Source organism: Panthera tigris, chromosome B2 (assembly GCF_018350195.1).
Source record: "Panthera tigris isolate Pti1 chromosome B2, P.tigris_Pti1_mat1.1, whole genome shotgun sequence".
Lineage (NCBI taxonomy): Eukaryota > Metazoa > Chordata > Mammalia > Carnivora > Felidae > Panthera > Panthera tigris.
This window is the reverse complement of record NC_056664.1, coordinates 79,774,283-79,800,626: the sequence shown is the minus strand read 5'-3', so window position 1 is coordinate 79,800,626 and position 26,344 is coordinate 79,774,283. Positions and strand designations below refer to the sequence as shown.

Genomic DNA, 26,344 nt, shown 5'->3' with positions numbered 1-26,344 from the left:
TGATTCAAGGTCAGGGCTCACAGCTCCTGGGAGTCTCAAGACATTTTTTTTTTTTTTTCCTATTCATCATTTTCCCATTGGCTTGTAAAAGAACATGTTACAAAGTCTCTCAACAGGACATAAAATATCTAACTATTGGTTACTAATGAGGTCTTGATTCTGTTTGGGCTCATGCTGGAGTTTGGAAGCTAAGTTCTGTGATTCTTTTCTATATATCTTCTCATAAATTTCCGTTTCCTCTTGAAATTAAGTAACACAGTACCTCTTATCAGTGAAGAACCTGCACAGTAAGTGAGGTTTGAAAATCCAAGATGAAAATTCTAGAAACATCAGTAAAATTCTAACATGTGGGAGAAATTTTAGGGAAGAGATCTTGTATTCTCTTAGCATAAGTGCTTAGAGCTAATTATTTGCAAATGCTACTTTTTAAAAAAAAATTAATTTTTTCCTGTTCTCTCCATTGTCAAAGAGGGAATATGATGAGAATGAGGTGGATCCTTACCATGGCAATCAGGAAGAGCTGCCAGAACCTGAGGCCTTGGACCTTCCAGATGACTTGAACCTGGATAGTGAAGACAAGAATGGTAGTGAGGACACAGACCAGGAAGAAGGAGGTGTGTCTTTCAAAACCTAAAGAGACCAGTTCAACTCACTGAAAATGAGCAATAACCTATTTCTTCAGGCCATATTATGGCCAAGTCATAAATCGTGTCTGGTCAGCCCAATTCCAATTTGAGAAAATTGTTTGCTTTTTTTCTATAATCTTTCTCACCTGACTAGACTTAAAGCTTAATCTGAGAAGAATGAAAGTAAACTACCTGGTGTTTGTCATTAATTTACCCTCCTGTCCTGTGTTCTAGTACTGTAGAATCCGGGTGGTGCTTCATTTCCCCACAGCTGTCTCCTGATGGCCTGCCTTATGGGGTGATATGAACACTGCAGTCTGGGTATATCCAGGCCTCTTACAGAGCCTTGTTACAGCTTTCTTAGGGAAATGATTGTTTCAGTTAATGATTGCTGTGCTTATGTTGTGTGTTTAGTTTGGAATATGAAGTCATTTTACTGGGGTATGAAATTGAATAATCAAAAGAAATCACATGGCACTTGACAATAATCTGTCTGTCGCCCATTGTTCAGTTTGAGTGACTTCCCTAGGGAGAGCTGTCTCATATTGGAAGCATTATATAGTGCCCCGTAACAGAAGGTCCCCAATCATGGTGGATATCCAGACAAAAATATGAGCTAGCCTTACTATGCTTCATAATGAATCAGTTACCTATTTAGAAAACCCATTAAAATTTTTTTTAAACACCATATTGTGGGGGGGGGGGGGGCGGGCACCTGGGTGGCTCAGTTGGTTGAGCATCTGACTTCATTTCAGCTCAGGTCATGATCCCAGGGTTGTCGGATCAAGCCCCGCTTGTGTTCCATGCTGAGTGTGGAGCCTGCTTAAGATTCTCTCTCTCCCTCTGCCCCTGTCCGTGTTCATCCATGCTCTCTCTCACAAAAACACAAAACAAAACAAAAAAACCCCACACCTTATTAGAACCAAATTAGCAAGTTACAAAAGAATAAGAGGTATCATTTATGTAAAAACTTAATACAATACTATATATTTTTTTTTAATTTTTTTTTTTAACGTTTTTACTTATTTTTGAGACAGAGAGAGACAGGGCGTGAACAGGGGAAGGGCAGAGAGAGAGGGAGACACAGAATCCGAAACAGGCTCCAGGCTCTGAGCAGTCAGCCCGACGCGGGGCTCGAACTCACGGACCGTGAGATCATCATGACATGAGCCGAAGTTGGACGCTTAACCGACCAAGCCACTCAGGCGGCCCACTATATTATTATTAATGGGTACATCAAATGTAGGAAAACAGAATAAAACACAACTTCAGGTTATGGTGACTTCAGGTTAGGAAGAGCAAAGGCCTCCAGAATCTAGATAGTTGTACCCAGAATCATTTGTTTCTTAAAAACAAGTGGCAGAAGGGGCGCATGGGTGGCTCAGTTGGTTGGGTGTCTGACTTCGGCTCAGGTCATGATCTCTCACTTTGTGAGTTTGAGCACCGCATCAGGCTCTGTGCTGTCAGCTTGGAGCCTGGAGCCCACTTCAGATTCTGTCTCTTTCTCTCTCTCTGCCCCTTCCCTGCTTATTCTCTGTCTCTCTCTCTCTCAAAACTAAGTAAACATTAAAAAAAAAAAATTTTTTTTTAAAGTGACAGAAGTTTGGTACATAAATGGCAAAATTCACATCTATTAAATCTAGTAGGTGAGTATATGGGTCTTTTTATTTTATTTGGTTTTGCTTATTTTATAATATTTATTTTTGAGAGAGAGACACACAGATAGCATGAGTTGGGGGTGCGGCAGAGAGAGAGAGGGAGACACAGAGTCCAAAACAGGCTCCAGGCTCTGAGCTGTCAGCAAAGAACCTGATGCGGGGCTCAAACCCACGAAATGTGAGATCATGACCTGAGCCGGAGTCAGACACCCAACCAACTGAGCCACCCAGGTGCCCTGGCTCTTAAGATTTTAAAATGCATTTTCCATGTTTAAAGTATTTAGTAATTAAAAAACAACAAATTAGTGAACTATTTAACCAGAATCATTTGGTTGAAGATTTGATAGAGGCTTTCCTCATGCTAAGAACAAGTCTTCACTCTTTGAATCTCTAGCTTACTTCTTTTTTTCTTCATTTTCATATAACTTTATTATAGAAGGAAAAGAAAATCTCCCAAAATCTATAAAGGCCAAACTTCTTACATTAAATTCTAGCTGACTTTTTAAGCACTAAGTTGTTGCTTCAGAGGTCATTTCATTACCATATAATTTTGGAATCTGACTTCATCCTTAAATTCAACAAGTAAGCCAGCATGAAATTAAGAAAATTAAAGAATTATTTGCTAACAAAGTGACTGTGATTCTGAAGTGTCCAAAGTATAGGAATGTTCTCTTAATAAAACTTTTCCAAATAAGATTGTTTCCATTGAATGTATGTTGTACTTTCTATTTATGATAAAGAAGGATGTCTACCAGTTATTCCCAAGGATAATGTCATTTCCTATTTTTGGTCTAAAAATGTCCCTATTGTGGCAGCTCTCAGGATTTTTTAGTGGATTACTTAGAGTTTGTTAATGGAATGCACCATCCAAACAACTGTATGTAAAATATTAAGTGTGGTTTAGAGCAGGTGTGGACTAAACTTTTTCTGTAGAGTCAGGTAATAAATATATCAGATTTTACAGGCCATAAACTGAGACAGGGGTTGCAAAAACTCTACTCTGCTGTTGTAGTAGTGTGAAAGCAGCCATAGACAATACAGAATGGGTGGAGTAAACACATAAGGAAATAGATATGGCCGTATTCCAGTAAAACTTTATTTACAGAAATATGTTGGCCAGATTTGGCTCTTAGGACATAGTTTGCCAGTTCCTGGCTTGAGACTAATAAACACTTGTGTTAACTCCATCCCATGTTAAATCATGTTAAATTTGGTGTTCTTTCTTTTTGTTGTTATGTATCCAGAAGATAATCCTTTGGAAATTAAAGAAAAGCCAATGGATACTGAAGAAGCAGGTCATGAAGCTGAGGAAATAAAGGAACAGACCGAGGCTGACCACAGTGAAGGTCAGGGTCAACCTGAACCTGAAGAAGGCCCCAGTGAAGATGATAAGGGTGAGGGAGAAGAAGAGATGGATACAGGAGCTGATGACCAAGATAAAGACACTGCTGAACATCCTGAAGAAAACTCAGACGATGAGCGTCAGTCTCTGGAGGACAAGGACAAGGAAGCCAATGAGGAAAGTGCAGACAATGGCGTTCCTGTTGACCAAGGTCTCCAGCCCCAGGTATTGTAAGGTCTTTGGCTTGTCTCATGTTAAAAGTAATAGTGAGGAAGGGGCGCCCGGTTGGCTCAGTTGGTTAAGTGTCCAACTTCAGCTCAGGTCATGATCTCGCAGTTCATGAGTTCAAGCGCCACATTGGGCTCTGTGCTGGTGGTGCAGAGCCTGCTTGGGATTCTCTTTGTCTCTCTGTCCCTTCCCCACTTGCCCTCTTTCTCAAAATAAATAAATAAACTTAAAATAAAAAAATAATAGTGTGGGGGAGAGTTTACCTTATTCCCATCAGAATCTTTTAGGATACTTCTCTATCACCAGGTGGCGCTGCTGAGCAGCTTTAAGTTTCTGTTTAAGACCCTTTCTGGCCATTACCCTCCCTGCAGTCTCCCCATGGTGAGCAGTGGGGCACCTGCCAGTTGTAGTGGTCCCCTACCTCATATTCTTCCCCCAGTGCATTTTAATGTGGTGTTTGCTTACCCTGCAGAAGCAGGAAGAAGAAGAAGAAGGGAGCGGGGAAAACTCTGACACAGAGGAGCAGGTGCCAGAGGCCACGGAAAGGGAAGAACACGATTCCTGCGGGCAGACCCGGGTGGAGAGTGTGCAGAGTGCACAGGCTATGGAGCTGGCTGGGGCCGCGCCCGAAAAGGAGCAGGGAAAGGAGGTGATAGGCCCTTACTGCTTCTGCCAGCTGCCTCTATTGGGGGGGGGGGGGTCGTCTCTGTTCCCTGTGTGAAATCACGACCCATTTAGCTGTAGTTGGATTATGTGTGATTTTGTTTTGTTGTTGACATCTAAAAGATCATCTCTCATTCTTTGGGAAATGATCGGATACCTGATTTTATATGCCTCTCAGAACAAACCCTAGAATATTTGCTACACTGTATTTAAGTATTGTGCTTAATGAGAAAAAGCTATTAAACTCATAGTTCTTTGTGGGAGAACAGGTTCATGTTAATTTTTAGAAAGCTCCCAAGGAAAGAAAGGTTGCATTTAGACTTCATATAGTAATATGCCTCAAATAGTGTTTCCTTTTTCCTTGCTGTTCACCAGGCTCTAAAAGTTGTAACTTAAAAAGCAAAAGCACTTCTTTATTTCTTGAGCCAGAGTGATGTCCTGTGTATGGCCACAGTGCAGGTGACTGGCATGCTGTGGAAAGAGCACTGACAGAGGACCTGCTCTGGTGACTCTCAACAGCTCCTTAAGCCTCATTGAGCCCAGTTCTCTCACCAGTAATAACACCTGTTTATACTTCTTGTGCCCCCCTCCACCATGTTTATTGAGCACCCATTAGGTGATGCTAAGCATTTTCATTACTTCAGGTCCTCACAGTAGTCCTGTAAGATAGCTGGTTAGTGTTCTTACGACGTTCTCCATTTTATATTTGAGTTAAGCTGCAGTAAAGTGAAATGACAATCTCAAGGGTATACAGCTGGTTGATGGCAGAGTCTGGTTTCTAGTCGAGGTCTGTCCTGCCTTCAGAGTAAGCCATTACAATCCTGGAAACAAGGAACTAATCAGCCTTACATAGCGAAGTCACTCAAGAGGGTAACATATCTGGATATAGTTGCTCCTGTTTTTGCCCACAGGCCAGGCCTTAGTCATGGCTCAGCTCCGGACCAGGGAGGCAGGTATATCATGTGACTCTTGAGAGGAGAATAACAGAGAAGCTATGCGAACTACAGCCCAGTAAGCAGGTGTTTGTATAGCATCTTCCACCCTCACTCTCTCATGGCTTGGATTTCACAGGAGCACGGGAGTGGAGCTGCAGATGCAAACCAGGCAGAAGGCCACCAATCCAACTTCATTGCTCGATTGGCTTCCCAGAAACAGACCAGGAAGGACACACAGGTCTCTATCACTCTTCAGCGAAACTTAGGTGAAGGCTGCATCTGGAAAGGATGTGCTAAGTGTAGTGGTTTTTTTAAAAAAAGCCACGTTCCCAGGCTTTGCCGTCTTACCAAACCTGATGATAGCCTCAGCAAGCAGATCAGGACCGTGGGGCTTTCCCATTGGAACCTGGGGCTTCTTCCCCATGTGGGTGCATGTATACACACACACACACACACACACACACACACACACACACACACACACTCCTCCTTATTCCTGTTATGCAGCCAAGGGCCAGTTGTTGGGTGCTGTTGCCTAGGACTAGCCAGTCTTTTTTCCACCATCATTACTCTTCTGTGTTTTAAAAATTAGGTTTTTTAAAACATGGTATAATTCATGTACATGATTTATGAAATTCATATATAAAAACAATCCCCTAAAAAGCTTCCATCTTATTCCTGTTTTCAAGTCACCCAAGAGTAAATTGGTGCTACCAGTTTTATTTTAAAGATATTTTTGCATATGTAACATATTTCAGATACAAAGTATATCATAGAGGTTATCCTGAATTTGTGTATAGATACATGACCATTCTTCTTAACTGCCTCGTTGAATTCCATTTTTGTATGGCTGTACGTAATTTAGTTAACCAGCCCCCTGTGGATAGACATTAGTTTTTTGGCCATTACAGACAAACCTCTAATGAATTTCCTCATATTTCCCACAGAGTTTCAAGAGGAAACCTGGACAGGCTGACAATGAACGCTCCATGGGTGATCACAATGAGCGAGTGCATAAGCGGCTGAGGACTGTGGATATGGAGAGCCACACTGAGCAGGGGCCAGCCCAGCCCCACGCCCAGGTGGAGGACGCAGATGCATTTGAGCACATTAAACAAGGCAGTGACCCTTATGATGCACAGACGTATGGTATGGTTCAGGGAAGGCTTCTCCTTTGTTCACTGAGCTCTCTGAGAGTTTATGCTGTATGACTGTGTGCCCAGCAGATGAACAAACCCATCTTAGGGATGGGAAATGGCTTTTTAAAATGTTTTCTCTCTAGTTCGAATTATGTGGGAATACGGTTTGTTTTTGGTATAAAGGTATCTGTAGACAAGTGTAGGTTTCGGGGTCTAGTGTAAGTCTTTTATATATCCTTGATAACAGCTGCCCGCATCCAAACCTAGTGCGTATCTCTGGGTTTCTGAGACATGGACATTTCTTCATAGTCACAGTGAGGTCACTTCCTGCAATGGCAGGAGCTGTGAACTAGAAATGTGTTTTTCTTATAAGTGAAAAGGAAAAAAAAACTCCACATAAGAAGGGAGTGGTCAGTCATTAGTCAGTCTCCTTTTTTAGTTCTCTTGGTGACTTCTTAATATTTCATTCCTAGTATATAAACTCATGTAGATAATATTTATCTTTGAGCACAGTTTCAGAAATGATTGCTCTATCATGAATTACCTTATTTCTGTCTTCACTTTTTAGAAAAAAAAAGCAGTAATAATAATTTGCTACCATGAATTGAGCTCTTACTTTGTACCAAACACTGTACTGAGCCTTTGCTGCATCATCATGGAATTTTTACAATAATCTTAAGATCTACGATATTTCCATTTTATAGATGAGCACACTGAGGCCAGACAAATTTAAGAATTTGTCCAAGATCACAGTGCTTGTCTTCAGCGTTGGTCTTTCTGTGTCCTGTGTTACACTCTTACTCATTACAGTATCTCCACTCATAAGTTGGTAAAGGAGGATAATTCCATTAGCTGCTCTGAGTCATGTGTCCTCCCTGTTTATTCTGGTTCGGTCTCTTGTAATAGCAGTAAAAACCTAGCTAAGCATCTTACTTTTGTGGTAGAGAATAGGCAGTTACATCAAAAGGTCAGTAGGGCATCACAGACAAGCCAAGCATTGTGTTCATGTCATATAGTTGGTCAGCAGGAGAACAGCATTAGTAAGATCTCAGAAGTGAAAAGTGAGAAACCACACCCACACATGTTCTATGTGTTTGTATGCTTTATTGGCAGATGTGGCCAGCAAGGAGCAGCAACAGTCTGCAAAAGATTCCAGCAGGGGTCAGGAGGAGGAGATGGAGGACACTTTCATGGACACAGAGGAGGAAGAGCTCCAAGCAGCAGACACAGAGCAGCTGAAGCCAGAGGAGATCAAGTCAGGGACCACAGTGAGCCCCGGTGGGTCCTATGGTGAACACATCCCTCCTACGTTCGCTTACAGTAGTCACTTTCATGTGGTACCATCTGATCTGGTGGTTCTATCTACATCCTGACCCATAGCGTAGGTGTTCATTTGCCTATGAAAATTCCACTCTATCTCACCTAGGAGTCAGAAGGTGGAGGAGTGACGTTGGAGACACTGTCCTGCAGGAGACCTCAAAAGCCTGAGTTCTAGGCAAATGCCATCACTCTTCTTTAAATATGTAGAAGAAAAAAAATAGGACACTTACTTCAGTTATGACAGGAAGACACTTTTGATTATTAGATGTTTTCAATTATATGAAAATACTCAATTTTAGCATAAAATGCAGTAAAATATTTAGAGAAGTAGAATGGGGAAAATGCATGTGTAAAAGTAACCAAACTTCTTGCATATAGTTCCATTTCATAGTTGACCGAGTGTTATTACTGGATAATTTATTTAAAAAATAAAGATATGCATTTAACACATTAAAAAATAACTTTATCAGCAGTGGAATAAACACACATTCAAAAGAACTTGCAAATTGAAAAGGCTTTTTTCCCCTGCTTCCTGTCCTTTCAGAGGTTTTAGAAGCATTGACTGTGTCATTATATGACAGTGGGAATGGCATAGCTCTGATGAAAACTCAAAATCCAGACTTTGCCTCTTACTCACATTATAGGCTGAGGCATATTATCCATATTTTCTTTGCCTCAGTTTCCTCATCTGTAAAATGGAACTAGGATTTATTTATTTAATTTTATTTTATTTATCTTTTTAACATTTTTTTGTCTTTGAGAGAGAAAGAGTGTGAGTGGGGGAGGAGCAGAGAGAGAGAGGGAGACATAGAATCTGAAGCAGGCTCCAGGCTCTGAGCCCCGATGTGGGGCTCGAACTCACTGACTCCGAGATCATGACCTGAGCTGAAGTAGGATGCTCAACTGACTGAGCCACCCAGGCACCCCTATTTATTTTTTTTAATTTGAGAGAGCATGTGCATGCAGGTTGGGGAGAGGGGCAGAGAGGGAGAGAGAGAATCCCAAGCAGGCTCAACGCTCAATGCAGAGCCCAGCGGGAGGCTGGATCCCATAAACCATGAGATCACAACCTAAGCCGAAATCAAGAGTTGGATGCCTAACAGACTCAGCCACCCAGGCATCCCTAGTTTTTATTTTCATCAAAGTTTTACGTGCACGTATTTTAAAGAGTCACACACTACACAGTGCAGTCTCCCCTATTCCCCTCCCTCCCAGAAGAGCCGCCTTCGACCTCACGGTGGGGAGGAGAGAAGGTCAGGGGAGTAAGAATTGGCAGTGAATATCCCAAAGAGAAAGAACATGTAGAACTTGTATGGGGAAACGTGCTGGGGAGTGAAGGAGTGAAGTGTGAGTAATCGTTAAGATCGGCAGGCAATCTCGGAGACTCAATCTGTGTGTAATATCAGAGTAAGTAAAACAGTGTCCTTGTATGCAAATAGGCTATGATGAGGTGGACATGGAGACCCACACTGTTAGAACAGAAGAAGACCAAGATCCCAGGACCGACATATCCCATGGGGAGACAGAGGATATGAAACCAGAGAGAAGCCAAGATTCGACCATTCACACAGCCCATCAGTTCCTTGTGGACACAGTTTTCCAGGTGCTAAAATTTTCACAAATTATTGCTATGATAAGTTAACAAAATGTAATTATAAACTGGTTTAAAATTTTTGTCTTTAGAACTTCATGGAATATCTGGTTATTTGGGGGCATCTCATCCTTGTCAAAGCGTTTAGGAAAACAGTTGGTATGACCACTTCTCTAAACAGATCACACCGTTCCGGCAGTTGATCCCAGGGTCAGAGTGGGTGCCCCAACCTGGCTGTGATGGTGTGTCTGGTTCTCCAGCCTCAGGCTCGCAGATCTAGATCTGCTCTTCCCATGTTCAGCATCCTTATGTGAGGAGCTGTACGTAACAATTCAGTTCATGCTGACGAAGTAGCAAGAATATTTGGCTTAATGCCTGCATTTAGGAAAAGCAGATTTAACTGAGTTGTTTTCCCGAATCGTTTGACTTAATAGCAGTCTAGATTATTCAGAGAACATTTTGATATTGATAATTTTGTGGAGTTTTTGTTTTTATTTTGCTGGATAGATTTCTCCTAAATGGTAAAACTTCCTTTATCTTGTCTCTACACAAAGGGAAATAGAAGAGTAGTTGTCTGGCATCTTATTGTGCCATCAAATTTGCTTACGCTTTGTGTCTCAGGGGCATGTATTTGTAGTTCATACTACTGGGAAGAAGGCAGCCAGTGATATAATGAGTTGGTGATTTCAATCTAGGCTGCCTCTTATCTGTGGCTTTTTCTTCTTAGCCCATTTTAAAAGATGTCAGTGAGCTAAGACAGGAGCTGGAGAGGCAGCTGGAAACATGGCATCCACACGAATCTGGAAACCCAGAAGAAGTAAGTCACCAGTCTTTTCATAAGATAACTTGATTTTCTTTTTTTTTAAGTTACAGCAAGCTTAACAGGTTCTTAGCACCAATTACCTTTGTAAAAGGGACTGAGTATATGAAGACTGTAATTACAGTCTGAAGCCTAAGTCTTTCCAGTGCTTTCTGCCTACTTTGCCACTAGACATGTAGTTTAATTAAACCACAGAAAAGCTGATGTGTTTATTTCCTTTAATTTCTCTTGCTAGCTCTATGAGTTATAACAGATATGACATTGGTTGTGAAATGAGGCAAAATGTGTCATCCTCACAGTAGGCCACCTGGAATATTGCTGGCTGACTTAATGTGGCAGCATAGCTTAAACAGAAGCTTCATTTTTAATGAGTTTGCATCCTGAATTTACTGTATTATCCATGTTTGTATTTTGTGCCTATAATCATCATTCCTACTACACACTGTATGAGGGCTCTGTCATACTTGGAGCTTTGTGTCTGGGAAAGAAGCACACTGTTGAGATTGGCACTCATCATTTTTGCTTTTGAAACTTGACCCTGAGAGCCCACGATTAAGTGGCTAGATCTGCTGGCACCAAAAGTACCCACTCACAGCTCCCCACCCATACAGAATGTGCAGTTTATCCTCTTTGTAGGTGATGAGAATTAGTTGTTGATTTGGTCATGCAATCCAATATTTTCTGCCTTGTTGTTTCACCCTTTCTCATTCGGAACTGTGAGTTGTGGTTTTGGTAGAAGATGAGACATTTTTAGGATGTGGACTGGATGGCAGCCTGCCGAGTTGGCTTCTGTTGACAAGAGTTCACGTGGGTCATTTTCTGCTACTCTGTTTCAAGTGTCTTCTTGCTGTAAATGACTTGGCTGGCTCTGACGTTGTAAGAGTCACTTCTATGTCGTTGTCACAGGAGAAGGCTGCAGTGCAGATGTGGCAGAGTTACCTGGCCGTAACTGCGCCTCTTTCCCAACACTTGTGTGAACAGCTTCGTCTCATATTAGAGCCTACCCAGGCCGCCAAGCTGAAGTAAGTCTTCTCCACTAAGCACACCCACTGTGCCCTGAAAAGATGGCTGTGTCACCTTTTCTATTGAGCTCAGCCCCTAACCAGTTAAAGTACTGGCTTCTAGGTTGCCATTTATGCTGTGTGGATGTTATTCCATACCTTTTTTCATGTTCTCTCTAAAAACTGAAGTGTCTGCGAAGTTTGGTACGAGTGCAGTTCCTTTGATTCATTAGCCTCTGATGAGAAAATTGGTTGGTGGAGCCTTTGGGTGGGTGTGTGGGCTTGCTGCATGTGTTACTCACCTAGATCTTCGCAAAGGTTTATCCAAACTCATAGTTTCAGATTAGAAAAGAGTCAAAGACTTAATCAGTGCAAACATTCTTTTTCCAATTTTTTAAAACTTGTTGCAGCTTTCGTGGAAGGGCCTGATTATTGTCACATATATGACCAGTTTTTCTGGCTGCCCTCCTTTCTCAGTTGATGATGACATTTGAGTGTGTCAGGTTACTGGTTAAAAGGTATTATAATGTGATCTTATTCTTTAAAAAAATTTTTGGAGGATGAGCAATTGTTAACTAATCATTGCCCCATTTGGGTAAATTTAATAGAGGAGACTATCGAACCGGGAAGCGGCTGAACATGCGGAAGGTCATTCCATACATCGCTAGTCAATTTCGGAAAGACAAGATTTGGCTTCGAAGGACCAAGCCCAGTAAACGCCAGTATCAGATTTGTTTGGCCATTGATGACTCTTCTAGCATGGTAGACAACCATACCAAACAGGTAAGGAAACACGGGAGCTAAATTTAATGAGAAATTAATGCCAAGCCATGCTCTGTGGCCACCTAAAAGTTTTAAATATAATCTGGCAAAAAGCACTTTGAAATACCATTACTGTTCTGAGAATGTGCTACTATGTTTGAGAGGACCTAAAATTTTAAAACGAGTTCAAAAGGGCAGTTTTAGGATGTCTCAAATAATTGGATGTCCCTTGAGGATGTCCCATCCTCAAATAAGGATGTCCCTTACTGTTCGAGACCTTAAAAAAATTTTTTTTTAACATTTATTTATTTTGAGAGAGAGAAAGAGCTCGAGTGGGGCAGGGGCAGAGAGAAAGAGAGAGAGAATCCCAGGCAGGCTGCCCGCTGTCAGCAGAGCCCAACATGGGGGTTGATTTCACCAACAGTGAGATCATGACCTGAGCCAAAATCAAGAGTCAGATGCTTAACCAACTGAATCACCCAGGCATCCCGAAATTGTTTTTTAGCCTTGCTGTGCTCCTGTCTAGCTGTAGAAGAGTAACTGACAGTATTTATTTTCCACAAAACACACTGTACTGGTAAACTGTTTTTTAAGGCCTTGTACAACATATTTGAATATCATTGATTTTTAAAAGGTGTTTCGTGTACATCCCTTTAAGTCTGAAATTAGTTAGTGCTCTAATAGTATTCACAAAGCTTAAGAGCCTGAATAGAATTAATTACTTATGATACCATCATTATGGACACAGAAGAGTGATGTGTTTTTGTTTTAAAGTTTATATATTTATTTTGAGAGAGAGAGAGAGAGAGCACAAGCACAGGAGGTGCAGATAAAGAGGGAGAGAGAGAGAGAATCCCAATCAGTTTCCATGCTGACAGTGGACTCAGTCTTACCACTGTGAGATCATAACCTGAGCCGATATCAAGAGTCAGTCACTTAACCAACTGAGCCATCCAGGCACCTGGAAGAGTGATGTTTTTTGCAGCGATGCTATTACCCAGTATGAACCAACGAGCAACCTAAATCCATACTTGTGCTCTGCTGTAAAAAAAAATGTCACCTCTGAACCTAGGTTCAGGTCCAAGCTCCTCACTTACTGCCATATGATATTTGGCAATTTATTTACTTCTTAACATGTCAGTTTCATCTTCTGAACAATGAGGAATGTAACAGTATCTACCTCCTCCAGAGTTGTGAAAACTAAATGAAGTATGTACTGTGTTTAATGCCTAGCACTTGGTATGTATTCAGTAGATGTTAGTTGCTCTAAGTAGCATCATCTTTTTAATGAAATTTAAATTCTAAGACCAGGCTGTCATTTATTTATGGGTTAATAAAATAAACTGGTTTTTAAAATTTTTTGCCTGAGATTACTTTTTATGTAGTTCCCTCACCCCCCTAAAAGGGAAAAATTCTGAAAATTTTATGGACCATATCTCTTAAGATCACTTTTATTAGATGCCTAGAGCAGACCTTTGCTACTGGTGTAATGGACTCTGGGTTTCAGGATTTGTGGGATTAGCCAGGGTCTGAGGCCACCATGGCCTCTGGGTTGATTATGAATAGCCATGTTGACATTCCCTGTATGCCATGCAAAAATAACATTTTCTGTGAGACTCTTGGTATAAAAAAGATTGAGAGGCACTGATCTAGAGGATATTCTGATTCCTTCAACCCTTAACCTTCTTATTTCATAGCTGGCATTTGAATCTTTGGCTGTGATTGGAAATGCTCTAACCCTCCTGGAAGTGGGTCAGATTGCTGTGTGCAGGTAAGGGTGCTTTTTAATCCCAGTGGAAAAATCAACTTCCTTTTGTTACCTTGATCACACAAAAAACACTGCATTTGTTTTTTCTATCCGTAGTTTTGGAGAGTCCGTAAAGCTATTACACCCATTCCACGAGCAGTTCAGTGATTTCTCAGGTTCCCAGATTCTGCGGCTCTGCAAATTCCAGCAAAAGAAAACCAAGATTGCTCAGGTATGCTTGTATCACATGTCCTCTGAACAGCCATTCTTCAGTAGCTGTGGGAGAGACATAATTTTTAGCATTCCCTCCTCCCTAGTATGGTGTTAGGACAGGTAAAAATTTCGAGGAAACAATTTCAGGATGCCAGGGTGGTTCAGTTCTAAACCTCAGGCCATGCACCACTGGAATAGAAACTTCCCTGGCATCCATTAACAAACAGGGTGTGAACTCTTTTTCTGAGTTCCTCAAGGGTTTCTGACTTTACATCACTAATTTTCAGGCTCCCTACTCTTTGAGAGATTTGGAACTTTTGTAGTAATAAACTGTCTCCCCGTACCCTTAATCGGGCCAATTTCTCTCCCCCATTTGACCTAGAGAAGAAATGATGTAAAATAGAGCCAATGACTTGCTCAGGATGACATAAGTTCAAAACACAGCCCAGGATAATGATTTTGTCCTCTTCATTTTTGCCCTCATCTAGCCTACTTTATGTTGCACTAGACATTTTATGTTTTCTTGCCCTTTTCTGCTCAGCTATTTTCTTCTGAAAGACAACAGCTGTTCTGTTCATTTGGGGGAGTTACTGATGTCTTGTCTTCACCCCCCAGGGGAAGTATTTCTTTTCCTCTAGGGTGTGTTACAGAACACGAGTGGTGTGTGTGCCAGAGACGCATGTCCGTGCTGGAGAGTGCCATTGCCCAGGGGTAGATGCTAGCACTGCAAGGATCATCATCCCCTTTGGATGGGGGGCGGGGAGGGACGGTTTGATTGCCTAGAGATCTGAGATGGTTATTTTGATAATCTCCTGAGTGTCAAAAGTAATTTCAATCTCTGTGACAGTGGGAAGGGTTTTCGTGGTTTTCTAACGGCCTGTCTCTGGTTCTGGTCTAGTTTCTCGAGTCTGTAGCCAGCATGTTTGCAGCTGCTCAGCAGCCCTCCCAGCACGCCAGTCCAGGTGAGCTGCAGTTCTCATCTTTATCCACACAACGCTTTTCTACTGTGTGCATTCACAAGCCACTTGTTTCATGCCACAGAACCCATCTTTTAAAGTGGACGCTGCACAGGAAAAGTTATAAGCAGGAGCTGGAGAGATATTACGCATTCCTGTAATTTGTTACTCAGCCATTTATCCATTCAAAAATTTGTGTTGAACCCATACTCATGAGGCTTATAACCACTGGAGGAATTAGATACTAATTAACTACACCTGGCCCTTGAACAATGCGGTAGCAGGGTGGGGGTGGGGGGTAGGAGCACCAAGCCCCTGCACAGTTGAAAATTCGTGTATAACTTTTGATTCCTCAAAAACTTAGTTACTCATAGCCTACTGTTGACCAGAAGCCTTTACTGATAACATAATGAGCAATTTTGCATATTATATGTATTTTATACTGTATCCTTACAGCAAAGTAAGCTAAAGAGAAGAAAAGGTTAAGGAAATCATAAGGAAGAGAAAATATATATGCAGTGCCATACAGTAAGATACCCACATATAAGTGTTCAGACCTGTGTTGTTCAAGGGTCAACTGTAGTTTGTTATAACAGAGTTAAGCGTTGTGAAGGAGGAGCAAGGTGTAGGATTTTAGTATAAAGAATATTTTGTAATATTTTAATAACGGAGGGAAGCAGGGGAGGACATAATTCAGAAACCAGCTAATCCAACCATGATTGACTTAGGGCTTGAAACACACCAGTTCTGTATCTAGCTCTTCCTAAAATCTCTCAATCTTGATCGTTTCATGGAGAACCTTCCTATTTGAAGCATGTCCTTCACACTTCTCAACACTCACTAAACTTCCTTGAAAGACTGCCCTCATGCACTGTATGTAGTCTTCCAATGGAAACATTATAGGTAAACCATGAATACAAACGTTAAAAAATTATTTTAATGGCCCCTTCTACTTAAGTTTTCTTTTAAATGAGTCAATTTTAAGAGGAGAAAAATACCCAGATTAGGTACAAGAAATTTGGAAGACCCAGTTCCAGGTTTCTGATTTAGGCACTTTCTTCTAATGGCCTACTCAATATTGCCATTTTTATACTTTATAGCCATGAGTATATGTTTAATTCTTGTATGTTGTTATACAATGAAATTGATCTAATGTGATAGGGAAATTGTTTTATTGACCGAAGCTTCATATGTCTGTGTAGCCTTGTGTCCGACTGTGGCATCTAATGTCCCATCTTAGAAGTCACTTTTGCTTATGTCCAGAATTCATCAGTTTCAGATGTCTGTTTAGTGTCGGCTTTCTCTGTGCTATTAACCTATTTGTCTTTAGGTAGCTTGGAGTTGTTAACAGTGGGATCTTCATTTTGTTCCCTTCCTCTCCTGCTGTATGTTCTACCACAGAAAACGCACAGCTCCTCCTGGTGGTCTCTGATGGACGCGGCCTTTTCCTCGAGGGCAAAGACAGAGTCCTGGCAGCAGTCCAGGCTGCCCGGAATGCTAACATCTTTGTCATTTTTGTTGTATTGGACAATCCCAGTTCACGGGTGAGTGATTACTAAAAGCTGCTTTTGGGGATAAAGTGGGGATACCCTTCATCATGTTCTATCTGAAATATGGCCTAGGTCACACCTTAACTCCTTATGTTCTGCCGGACACTATCCTAGGCACTGTATTTTTTGTTAATACTCCCACTTTACAGTGAAGGACAGAAACACAGGTCATAGGTCAAGAAAGCCAGAATTCGGACATTCCAGAGACCACCCTCTTAACCACTTGCTGTGTCAATTCCTGCTCTAGTGGGTCATCCTTTCCCTCTGTACTGTGTCATTTCCGGTACTGCAGCCTTGATGATGGGCCTTGTCTACTTCGAACTATACACCAGCCCTTTCCAGTTACTGGTATCCTAGCAGTGCCCTTCTCAGAGCAGGAAGCATCAGTTGCTAAGTGAAAGACCCCCACAGGCAGCTCTGTTCCAGGCGAAGCGTGGTCTCTGCAGGTCACATTAAGGCCTGGATAACAAGTAGGAAGATTTAATGTGAATTACTCCAAGTAGAAAATGGGAAATTGGGTTTTTTGGTCTCCCCCTCTCTTTTAGTGTCCATGCTCCTGGAAGGGGTGCTCAGAGATCTGCCTCCTCTTTAATGAAAGTTCTGCAAATTGTTTCTTAATAATAAAAGCTAATTTTATATTAGGAGTTAGATGCAGGAGACCTAAAAACTATTAGCAAAAGAGATCAGGGAAGAGCTAGCCAAGGATATTGGTTTGGTTTTTATTTCAAAATGTCTCCTGTTTACAGGATTCGATCTTGGACATCAAAGTGCCCATATTTAAAGGACCTGGAGAGATGCCTGAAATCCGATCCTACATGGAAGAGTTCCCATTCCCATTCTACATCATCCTTCGCGATGTGAACGCGCTCCCTGAGACGCTCAGTGATGCTCTTAGGCAGTGGTTTGAGTTGGTGGCAGCCTCTGACCACCTGTAGGGAAGGAACACAGTCTAAAGTGAGACTTTACACCACTGTCAGACTTTGGCGCCTCCAGGCCGTTGCTCCCTCTTTTGGACAACTGCTTCCGAACTCACAGCTCTAAAATGTTATTTTATCTTAGATCTGATTTATAAAGATTCATCTTATAGCTGCAGACAGTTTTTATTACAATGTACACTTTATCTTACAATGTGCTTTCAGAGCCTGGCCGGCCTTGGCCTCTGCTGTTGCCCCGGCTACAGCCGTAACAAACCCAGGGCAGCGGCCGGTGTCTGGACCTGGAAACCCCGGCCCAAGAGGAGGCCAGGCAGGGCCCAGCTGCTGCCCCCCTGGAGGAGTAGCTGCTGGGAGAATGGGACCGTCCCAGTCCTTTGGACAAAGGACCACAGGCAGCTGCCCTTGTGACCCTGCTCTGAGGCTCTGCTTTGCCGATCCCACAGTGTGTATCTAAATGCCGTCAAGAGGCTGAGACAGCTGCAGCTTTCTAGAGGCTCGAGTGCGTGTGTTTTGTCATTGTGCTTCATGTGCAGGGAACTACCTTCTCTTTGAGGGTTAGGGAGGTCAGGGTGTGTGTGCTCTTAAAAAGCAACCAGATAGCATAGGAGCCCAGGTAAGCCGAAAAATGACCCTCGGGCTGTGTAAAAATGAAGTGGCTTTTCTGCCGTCCTTTGCATTTGCTGCTGCGGGAGACTATGCAATGATGGAAAAGTGATTTTCCCTTTGGTTATTTCATTCTCTCAGCGCCACGGTCCCTGGTGTCGTAGTAATTTATTTCTTTAGTTCATTTTTTCTTAACCATTAAGGGGAAGAATATTCCTCACACTGCTTTCAAGCTGGACTGAGCCAGTCTCATTCTGGAAAAGAAATGCCGTGTTTAAGAAAACTAAGCTACTTTTTTTTTCCCCCAGTTAAACTACATCAATGATTTTTAGACAGTTTTTACTTGGCCAGAAAGCACTGATTGAATACTTGAAATTGTTGCTGTATTCTATTTAAGTTGTCAGAATGTCGTTTTGTAGACAACATGCCATCACGTAATCGTCTATCTCCCGTTTGTTTTCAAGTTACACTGTGAAGTTTGCCACATTTTTGAGGTGGTCATCGAAGACCCAGATTGCTTGTTGTTTAACCAAGTGTCCTAAAGCATGTACCTGAAGTTATATCATTTTTTATTCTAAAAAGCTATGCAGCTTATATTCTGAAAATTATTAAATATATACCACTGTTGTAATTTGTGACCAGTTTAAGTGTTTGAGAGGTGGAAAGTGTAGAGAGTGAGTGGGAGAGAATCTGAAGCAGGCTCAGTGTGGAGCCCAATCTCACAACCCTGAGATCACGACCTGAGCCAAAATCCAAGAATCAGACGGACTCACCAAGCATCCCTGCAACCATTCTTAATGGGACACAACAGGTGTGTAAAAGGTGTGCTAAGGGAATGATCTTGTCTGCTGGATCAGCGGTCACTAGCTTACGCTGGACCCACCACCTTAGTGGCTTCCTGAAATAAGGGTTTATTTCTCGCTTGTGTTTCATGTCCATGGTGGGTGAGCTGCCCACCATGCTCTGGCCTTGTGCTCTGGCCTTGTGGCACAGGAAAGGGTAAGTTGGTGGAAAACAATGGCTTGTACAGATTTTGCTCCAAAATGACACGTTTCATTGGCCATAGCCGTCTATAATGGGTCTGAAAGGGAAAGACACCAACATTCTGATGTGGTCTGTCATATGTACCTTTGAAATCGGACCATCTAAACTGAAGCCTCCCTGCTGATACCCAAGAGTCTCATTTGCAGTTTGTGCTGTGATGGGAAACGTGGGAGCAGTCCCAGGAGACCTATCGGAACTGTGACGGGGTGAGGGTAAGCAGCATGATGCACTTGAGTCACTGAGCAGGAGTTAGAGGGTATGCTTGCTTTCACTTGGAGCTTAACCATTATAGCTGCCTTACATAGTCTTCATCCAAACCCCAATCTTGTCTGGTCTTTTATCCCATCTTCCCTTCTCTCCTGACTACACTGCACCTGGACACTCTTAGAGAACCCCAAGCAGGCTCCATGCTCCATGTGGAGCCCCCCACATGGGCGCCCACAACCCTGGAATCATGACCTGGGCCAAAAATCAAGAGTCCGATGCTCAACTGACTGAGCCACCCAGGTACCCTTGGAGCGCTTTTAATCTGTAGTCTGGACTACTTTGGTGGTAGCCCAGACAAGTTGCGTTGCCTGCTTCATCTTCTCATAACATCCAAGAAAGAGATCATGCTTCTAGGGTGACCTCTCCTGTCCCTTCTCTCACAGAATCCCCACCACAGAAGGTTCTGCTTACAGCAAATGAGAAGTCCTAGAATCTGCTAGCATCCTAGGTGTCCTTTGGAATTTTCTTACCTAATGTGCCTTTCTGGAAACACCTACCTAGCTCAGAATAAGCCCTCAGGTATGAACCCTGACACCATCTGTAATATTGCATTGGACTTGCACTCCCACTTTAGGCAGGAAGACCTAAGACAGGGGAGCATCTATGACTCATGACAGTATTTCAGGGTCTAGCATGAGTTCATGTATAAAAATGTCTTTTCTAATTTCTAGATTCAACACTATCAATTTTAATAAAGATTTTATAATGATCTGTAGGGAAAGGATATAAAAGATTCTTACAAGAAACTACAGGGGAGTAGTTCTGCCATTTAATAAAACATACTAGTCCTATGTGAAATAATCCTGAACAATTTGTTTAGACCCTAAAAAAATTTACCATATGGGCATCATTTATTTATTTAGAGCACATGAGCCAGAGGAGGGACAGAGAGGAAGAGAGAATCCCAAGCAGGCTCCATGCTGTCAACACTGTCAGCACAGATCCTGATGTGGGGCTTGATCCCCTGGGATCACGACCCGAGCCATTATCTAGAGTTGGATGCTCGATTGAGCCACCCAGGTACCTCTGAAGAATGATCTAATAAATGGTGTCCAAATTATAGTTTAGCAGCTGGCAAAAAAACTGACATCCACATCATGCCATAAATCAAAATTAAAATATTTACACCACCTAGTTTAAAGTTAACCAGGAAGACATAAATACAGAATTACAAAGCTCTGAAGGGGAAAAGATGAAATTGAGAAGGTTTGAAAGAATAATACATGACTATATAGAAACTTCTCAAAGCTATATAAACAGAAGGACTAAAATTGCTTTTAGTTTTGAGAGAGCACAGGGGAAGGGCAGAAAGAGAGGGAGGGAGAGAATCCCAAGTAGGTTCCTCGCTGTCAGTATGGAGCCTCATGTGGGGCTTGATCTACCGAATTATGATCATGGCCAGAGCTGAAATCAAGAGTCAGACACTTGACTGAGCCACCCAGGTGCCCCCAAAAGGACTAAAATTGTTAAACAGGCAAACAACCCATATAAAATTAGAATAAAAACCTTGATCACCATCAATGGACCAGTCATGACAATTCATAAAAATGGCAAGGGATATTTAACTTCACTTTTATAAGAAAAAAAGGAGTTGCTATTGCAATTACACAAAACTTCAAAAGTAGTCACAGCATCACCCATACAATGCCTGGTAATGTTCAAGAAAGCTAATCATCAGAGTATAGGTGGCAGGTCCTGTTTCTAGTAGGACTCAGGTCTTACTTCACTTTACAGATGAGGAAAGAGGCTGGGAGAAATCAAGTTGCCAGAAAAACACAATTAGAAAAGGGGACCACACCAAATAATTCCAACAAGTGACACAATCAAGTAAATGCTCACTAAACAGGTAACCAAATGAACATTTCTGGCTATATTCTAATTTAGAACAATTCTATTTGACAAAAAATACAGCAAAGATTCACTAATCCTACTTACATAAGGGCAGTTATGTGTTGTGGGGAGGATAAAATTACAAGGAAATAAAAGCTTAAAAGTGGGCATTTTCAGTGTCTCATTAGTGATACAAAATTGTTAAAACTCCAATGGGGCAGCCATTTAAAACCTCTTAAGAACTAATGTGAAAATTAAAGGGAGACTTCACAGGAGTCAGGAGGCTAGAAAGGAAAGCTGTACCACTCAATGTCCCTCCCAGGAAGAATTGTCCATTACAGACTCAAAACAGGTCAATAGAAAAGAATCCTAAATTACAGGCGCCAACAGGGAAAAGCTGGAAGAGGTGCAATGTACAAGACTTCAACCTCCCCTGAAACTCAATGAGAAATCATCACCCTCAACTCTTATTTTCCAATGGACTTTTCAAAACAACCCCCCTCAACCTTCTTCTCCATAAAATAAGATCCACCCCCCCCCCCATGTTCATTGAGCTTGCCTATGGTTTTGCCAGAGCTTGTAGGTACCCAATTGCGAATTCTCTATTCCCAAATAACCCCATTTTTACTGATAAAATAACCTTTATGTTTAAGATTAACATAACTAATGGCAACCATGAAGATTACCACCATGAGGAAATTGCTTGCAAACAGAAAACACCAGGATGGAACAGCAAAAAAAAGTAGATTTTAAAGTAAACATATCCTCATTATTTCTAACTATGCACGTTTAAAAAGCCCAAAAGGAATACACTAAATTTTACCCCTCACTCTCAAACTTTCATTTAATAAAAACCACAGTGCCAGGAACTGGGCCAGTTGCCTTGCCACTCCTTTTATCACAACTATTTATGGCACAAGAACTGTAATCCCCTCTCACCCAAAAGAAAATTTAGTCGAAGACAAAACTGTCCAAGGTTATACATAGCTCATTACTGGTTCCAACTGCTGGGGCTTCAGTTTAGACACACTGCAGGGGATTTGGGGGCCAAGTGTAATCCACAGGCCGTATCCCAGGAAACCGAGCTCCCTCCCCCCACCGCCTGCTGACCACGCCCCCACTTCCGCTCCTGCGCATTGGAGCTGTAGGGGAACCACGCTGCCTGGAGGACATGGCTACTTCCAGGTTACCCCCGGCGACTCTAACACTAAAGCAGGTAACACCTGTTCTCGAGAGCCTTCTAGGACAGCTTCCCACGGTCTGATTTCAATTATCAGTCTCTCCCTCCACACCCCCCTACAGAGTGGGGCTCGGGGGCAGCTTAGCCCTCCGGGGAATTCTGACCCGGTGCGCACTCCCTCTGAGATTGGCCCGGCTTGGGGCGGGGCTTCCTGCTGCGGAAGCTGGGATGGGGGCTGACCTCTGGCCACGGATTCGGCGGGCCACCCGCCAACCCGCTGCCTATCTCTTGACGCTTTGGCCACGGGAAAGATTGCTCTGGCTGTTATACTGAGCTATTGTAAAGAATGAGATTACCAAAGGATTTTAACAACTGCATTGGTTTAGAAAAAGTGCTGTTACAGTAATCACAGGTTTTAGTAACTGGTAGCCCTTTTTCTGCCCAGTGGTCATCTTTTGATGTTAAAGATTCTTAGGTTTGACAAAGGAGTAAGCAAACAGCCCAAACTTTTTGCCTTCTTCTGAAAAGGAAAAAGTTTTTCTTTGGTCCTCAGTTTTGAAAAAGGCAAAGAAAAGTCATCTGTTTAGTTTGGTTTCCCAAAGCAAAGCCCTCTGGGCTGTAGGTTTTGCAGTTGTATTGACATTTCTCCTCCATTCTACAGTTCATGAGAAGGCAACAAGTTCTACTTCTCTACAGAAGGATTTTGCAAGTAATTCGGCAAGTTCCAAATGATTCTGATCGCAAATACCTGAAGGACTGGGCAAGGGAAGAATTCAAAAGAAACAAAGGTGCCACCGAAGAGGTGAGAAAGAGATCACAGGCAGGACAGGCCCTGACCATTTTGTATTAATTGGCATTTTTTTTAAAAGATGAGCAGACGTCTTGGAGTATGTCACAGAGATGATATATCTTCGTCATTGCTTTTAAAGTTACTATTTTTCTACCCCAGTGATATTTAAAATTTCCTAATCTTTGCTCTACAGTAGCATCACCTGTCTGTTAACTGGACATACATACACACCCGAAAAGGTTATAAATAGGACAGCATGATGGTTTGGGAAGTGTGATGACTAGGGTATCTGAAAGCATGCCAGACACTGTGCACCCATAGTTGTCAGCTTGGAGCTTTCCTGATACCCAGAAGTTCCAGTTCTCAGTGTTGGTTCCTGACTAACAAATAAAATGATAAAGTACAGCTCTATTTAATCAGGTAGAACAATGACCAGATTTCACTTTCTTCTACAGGATACAATCCGGATGATGATTACTCAAGGCAATATGCAGCTCAAAGAGTTAGAAAAAACACTTGCTTTGGCAAAATCTTAACTGTAGCATTATCCTGAAAGATTTTCAAAGTCTCCATGTATATTGTTGAGCTGATTCGACTCCATGATGGACAGCCTAACACCAAGTCAAACTGCACAGTACTTGGGAAAATACAGAACATGGAGCATGGCATGTCAAAGAAAAACACATCAGAACAATTGCCTTAACACTGAAAAATATACTTTGTATTCTGAAAATGTTTTTGGATATGTCAGCAGTTTAAGCAGCAAAAACCAGTACAGGTGGTCAATGCAGAAGGTGATCCCTACCATTAACTATCTGGGAAATGCAAGTCTAAACCACACTGAGACACTACCATATCAGCTGAAATAACTAGTTAAAAAGATAATAACAAATGCTGGTAGAGATACAGGAAAATTGAACCCCTCACACATTGCTGTGGGAATAGAAAATGGCACAGCCACTTTGGAAAACAGACTGTCAGCTGCTTAAGAGAGTAAATTCGACAGTTCTGTTCCTAGGTCTGTAACCAAGAGAACTGAAAACCTTTCTACAAAAAAACTTGTACAGGAATATTCACAGCAGCATCATTCATAACGGCCAAAAAATAGAAGCAGTCCCAATGCCCATCAACCGATAAGTGATTAAATACGATGTCTATAGATTTAGTAGTAAAAAGGAATTAAGTACTGATACATGCTACACATGGATGAACCCTGAGACCAATCGCAGAAAAGCACTTATTGTAGGATTCCATTTACATGAAATGTCTGAAATAGGCAGAAAGAGGTGGTTGCTCAGGGCTGTGGATAGCATGGAGAGGAATTTAATGGATATGGGGTTCCTGTTCTGGGTAATGAAAGCACTCTAAAGTTAGATTGTGGTGTTAGATGCACAACTCTGAATATACTCAAGTCCACTGAATCGTACATTTTGCATGTATGGTATGTGAATTCTGCTTCAACAAAGCTAGGTTTGGTATGTGAATTCTGCTTCAACAAAGCTAGGTTTTTCTGATTTTTTTTTTTTTTTTTTACTGATATACAGCAGTACTATGCGTCAATTAAATAAGTCAATAAAGCTGTTCTAAGAAGCAGTAGGAGATTTATGATTGGAAGCATACTGACCTCAGGAGATACCCTGGACCTTTCTTGAAAAAAGTCCTTCTGTGTTACCCCTCAGAGTTGTTGAGGTAGGGTCTTCAGATGTGTTATGATCTCATAGCAGAGGACTCTCCGAAAAGTCACCACTGGGAATCTAGATCTTTGTTGGAAAGAGGAGAGAGAGAAGCCTCATGAACACATTGAAGCACTTAACCAAAAAGAAGAGACAACTTCTGGATGAAACTAATGCAATTACCTTAGCATCCACAAAGAAAGAAGTAAAAGGATCAGGGAATATCCTTGGTGCATTAGGTTCTCCTCCAGTGACAGGAAGAGAAAGAGTTTTAAGAATACATTGAAGACAAGAAATTGACCTGAGCACATTTTGAGACCAAAATGTGTAACACAGTTTAGTGAAAGCTTATGGAAGAGGCTGGATTGACAGTCCTGCAGACTGACCTCTGTTCATTTACAGAACAGATCTAAAAAATTAATCCAATAACCTGACCAACACCTGGAAAATGTAGGAAAAATTTTGCAGAATGGTTACCTAGTACTGGATTGTGTGCCAAAGGCAAGAGAAGCAGATGGTGGCATTTGTCAATGACTTACATTATTGCCAGGGTCCACCTGACCCTTCCATAACCTCAAAGTCTGCAAGACAAAATCATTCTTCAACAGGATAATCGAATTCAAAATGCATGAGCTAATTATCAGGTTTGTATATAGGTGTACACATTAGTCAACCTATCACAAGGCCATGTGATGAACCAGAAGCACTTGTGAACAGTTTCTAAACAGAATTCTTTGTACAACATGATATACACGCTCAAGTTAGGCTATCTCTAATAAATCTAAGATCTTGACACTAAAAATCATCCTTTTATGAGGTGTAGAAGTCAGTGACCTGGGTGACGTTTTTACTAGCACTGGTGTATGTCAAAGATGTAAGTTCATTTGTGGTTTAGATTTGCAAGATGCAAAAATGCCAAGAAAATCTAACTTGGGTTTGTTTTGATTGTTTAAATTGGGCAAAACACTGCAAATTTTCGTCTTCCAGAGGCTAGGATTTTTATAATCTTATATAATAATGGACAAGACTTTAGTGCTAAATACATCTTAGCCTAAACAACAACTTCTCTCACATATGGAACCATGCTCGTTAAGATGTTGGCCAGATTAGAACTGCTGGTGAAACACATTTAGCATCCTTATCAGTGTTCTAGATTAGACAACAAATTACCTTTTTGGATATTCCCTATAAACCATACTCTTAAAAAAACAACAACAAAAAAACGTTATTTGAGAGAGAGTGAGTGCATGCAGGGGAGGGGCTGAGGGGGAGAGAGAATCCCAAGCAGGCCCCACACTGCACACTGTCGGTGCAGAGCCTAACGTGGGCTCAATCTCACAAACCATGAGATCATGACCTGAGCCAAAAATCAAGAGTGAGACGCTTAACTGACTGAACCAACCAGGCAGCCCAACCATACTCTGGCGAGTATTCAAGTTTTATTCCTAAGGTTTCATTTTCAGATGTTTGG

At 41.8% G+C, this 26,344-nt stretch overlaps 2 protein-coding genes across 2 annotated transcripts in view; both read left to right on the top strand.

Moving 5' to 3' along the window:
• Window positions 1-18,708, top strand: part of MDN1 (midasin AAA ATPase 1) — a 173,180-nt gene extending 154,472 nt beyond the window's left edge. Inside the window, exons 88-102 of the mRNA XM_042986808.1 lie at window positions 470-614; window positions 3,529-3,851; window positions 4,327-4,503; window positions 5,589-5,690; window positions 6,400-6,601; window positions 7,705-7,869; window positions 9,351-9,514; window positions 10,230-10,319; window positions 11,229-11,344; window positions 11,932-12,106; window positions 13,783-13,856; window positions 13,950-14,064; window positions 14,944-15,007; window positions 16,403-16,545; window positions 17,298-18,708. Of these exons, the coding sequence (XP_042842742.1) occupies window positions 470-614; window positions 3,529-3,851; window positions 4,327-4,503; window positions 5,589-5,690; window positions 6,400-6,601; window positions 7,705-7,869; window positions 9,351-9,514; window positions 10,230-10,319; window positions 11,229-11,344; window positions 11,932-12,106; window positions 13,783-13,856; window positions 13,950-14,064; window positions 14,944-15,007; window positions 16,403-16,545; window positions 17,298-17,486 (2,244 nt within the window). The 3' untranslated portion in view covers window positions 17,487-18,708. The remainder of the gene's footprint in view (window positions 1-469; window positions 615-3,528; window positions 3,852-4,326; window positions 4,504-5,588; window positions 5,691-6,399; window positions 6,602-7,704; window positions 7,870-9,350; window positions 9,515-10,229; window positions 10,320-11,228; window positions 11,345-11,931; window positions 12,107-13,782; window positions 13,857-13,949; window positions 14,065-14,943; window positions 15,008-16,402; window positions 16,546-17,297) is intronic.
• Window positions 18,709-22,380: 3,672 nt separating this feature from the next.
• On the top strand, window positions 22,381-26,125 carry LYRM2 (LYR motif containing 2). The gene is made up of 3 exons (XM_007076930.3): window positions 22,381-22,446; window positions 23,072-23,212; window positions 23,656-26,125. Exons 1-3 carry the CDS (start codon window positions 22,402-22,404, stop codon window positions 23,734-23,736), a joined length of 267 nt encoding a protein of 88 aa, XP_007076992.2. The 5' UTR covers window positions 22,381-22,401; the 3' UTR covers window positions 23,737-26,125.
• Window positions 26,126-26,344: the final 219 nt, after the last annotated feature.

Coding starts and splice junctions, on each gene's coding strand:
- LYRM2 (XM_007076930.3), top strand. CDS start 22,402: ATGGCTACTTCCAGGTTACCCCCGGCGACTCTAACACTAAAGCAG. Junction 22,447..23,071: donor CGACTCTAACACTAAAGCAG/GTAACACCTGTT, acceptor TCCATTCTACAG/TTCATGAGAAGGCAACAAGT. Junction 23,213..23,655: donor ACAAAGGTGCCACCGAAGAG/GTGAGAAAGAGA, acceptor TTTCTTCTACAG/GATACAATCCGGATGATGAT.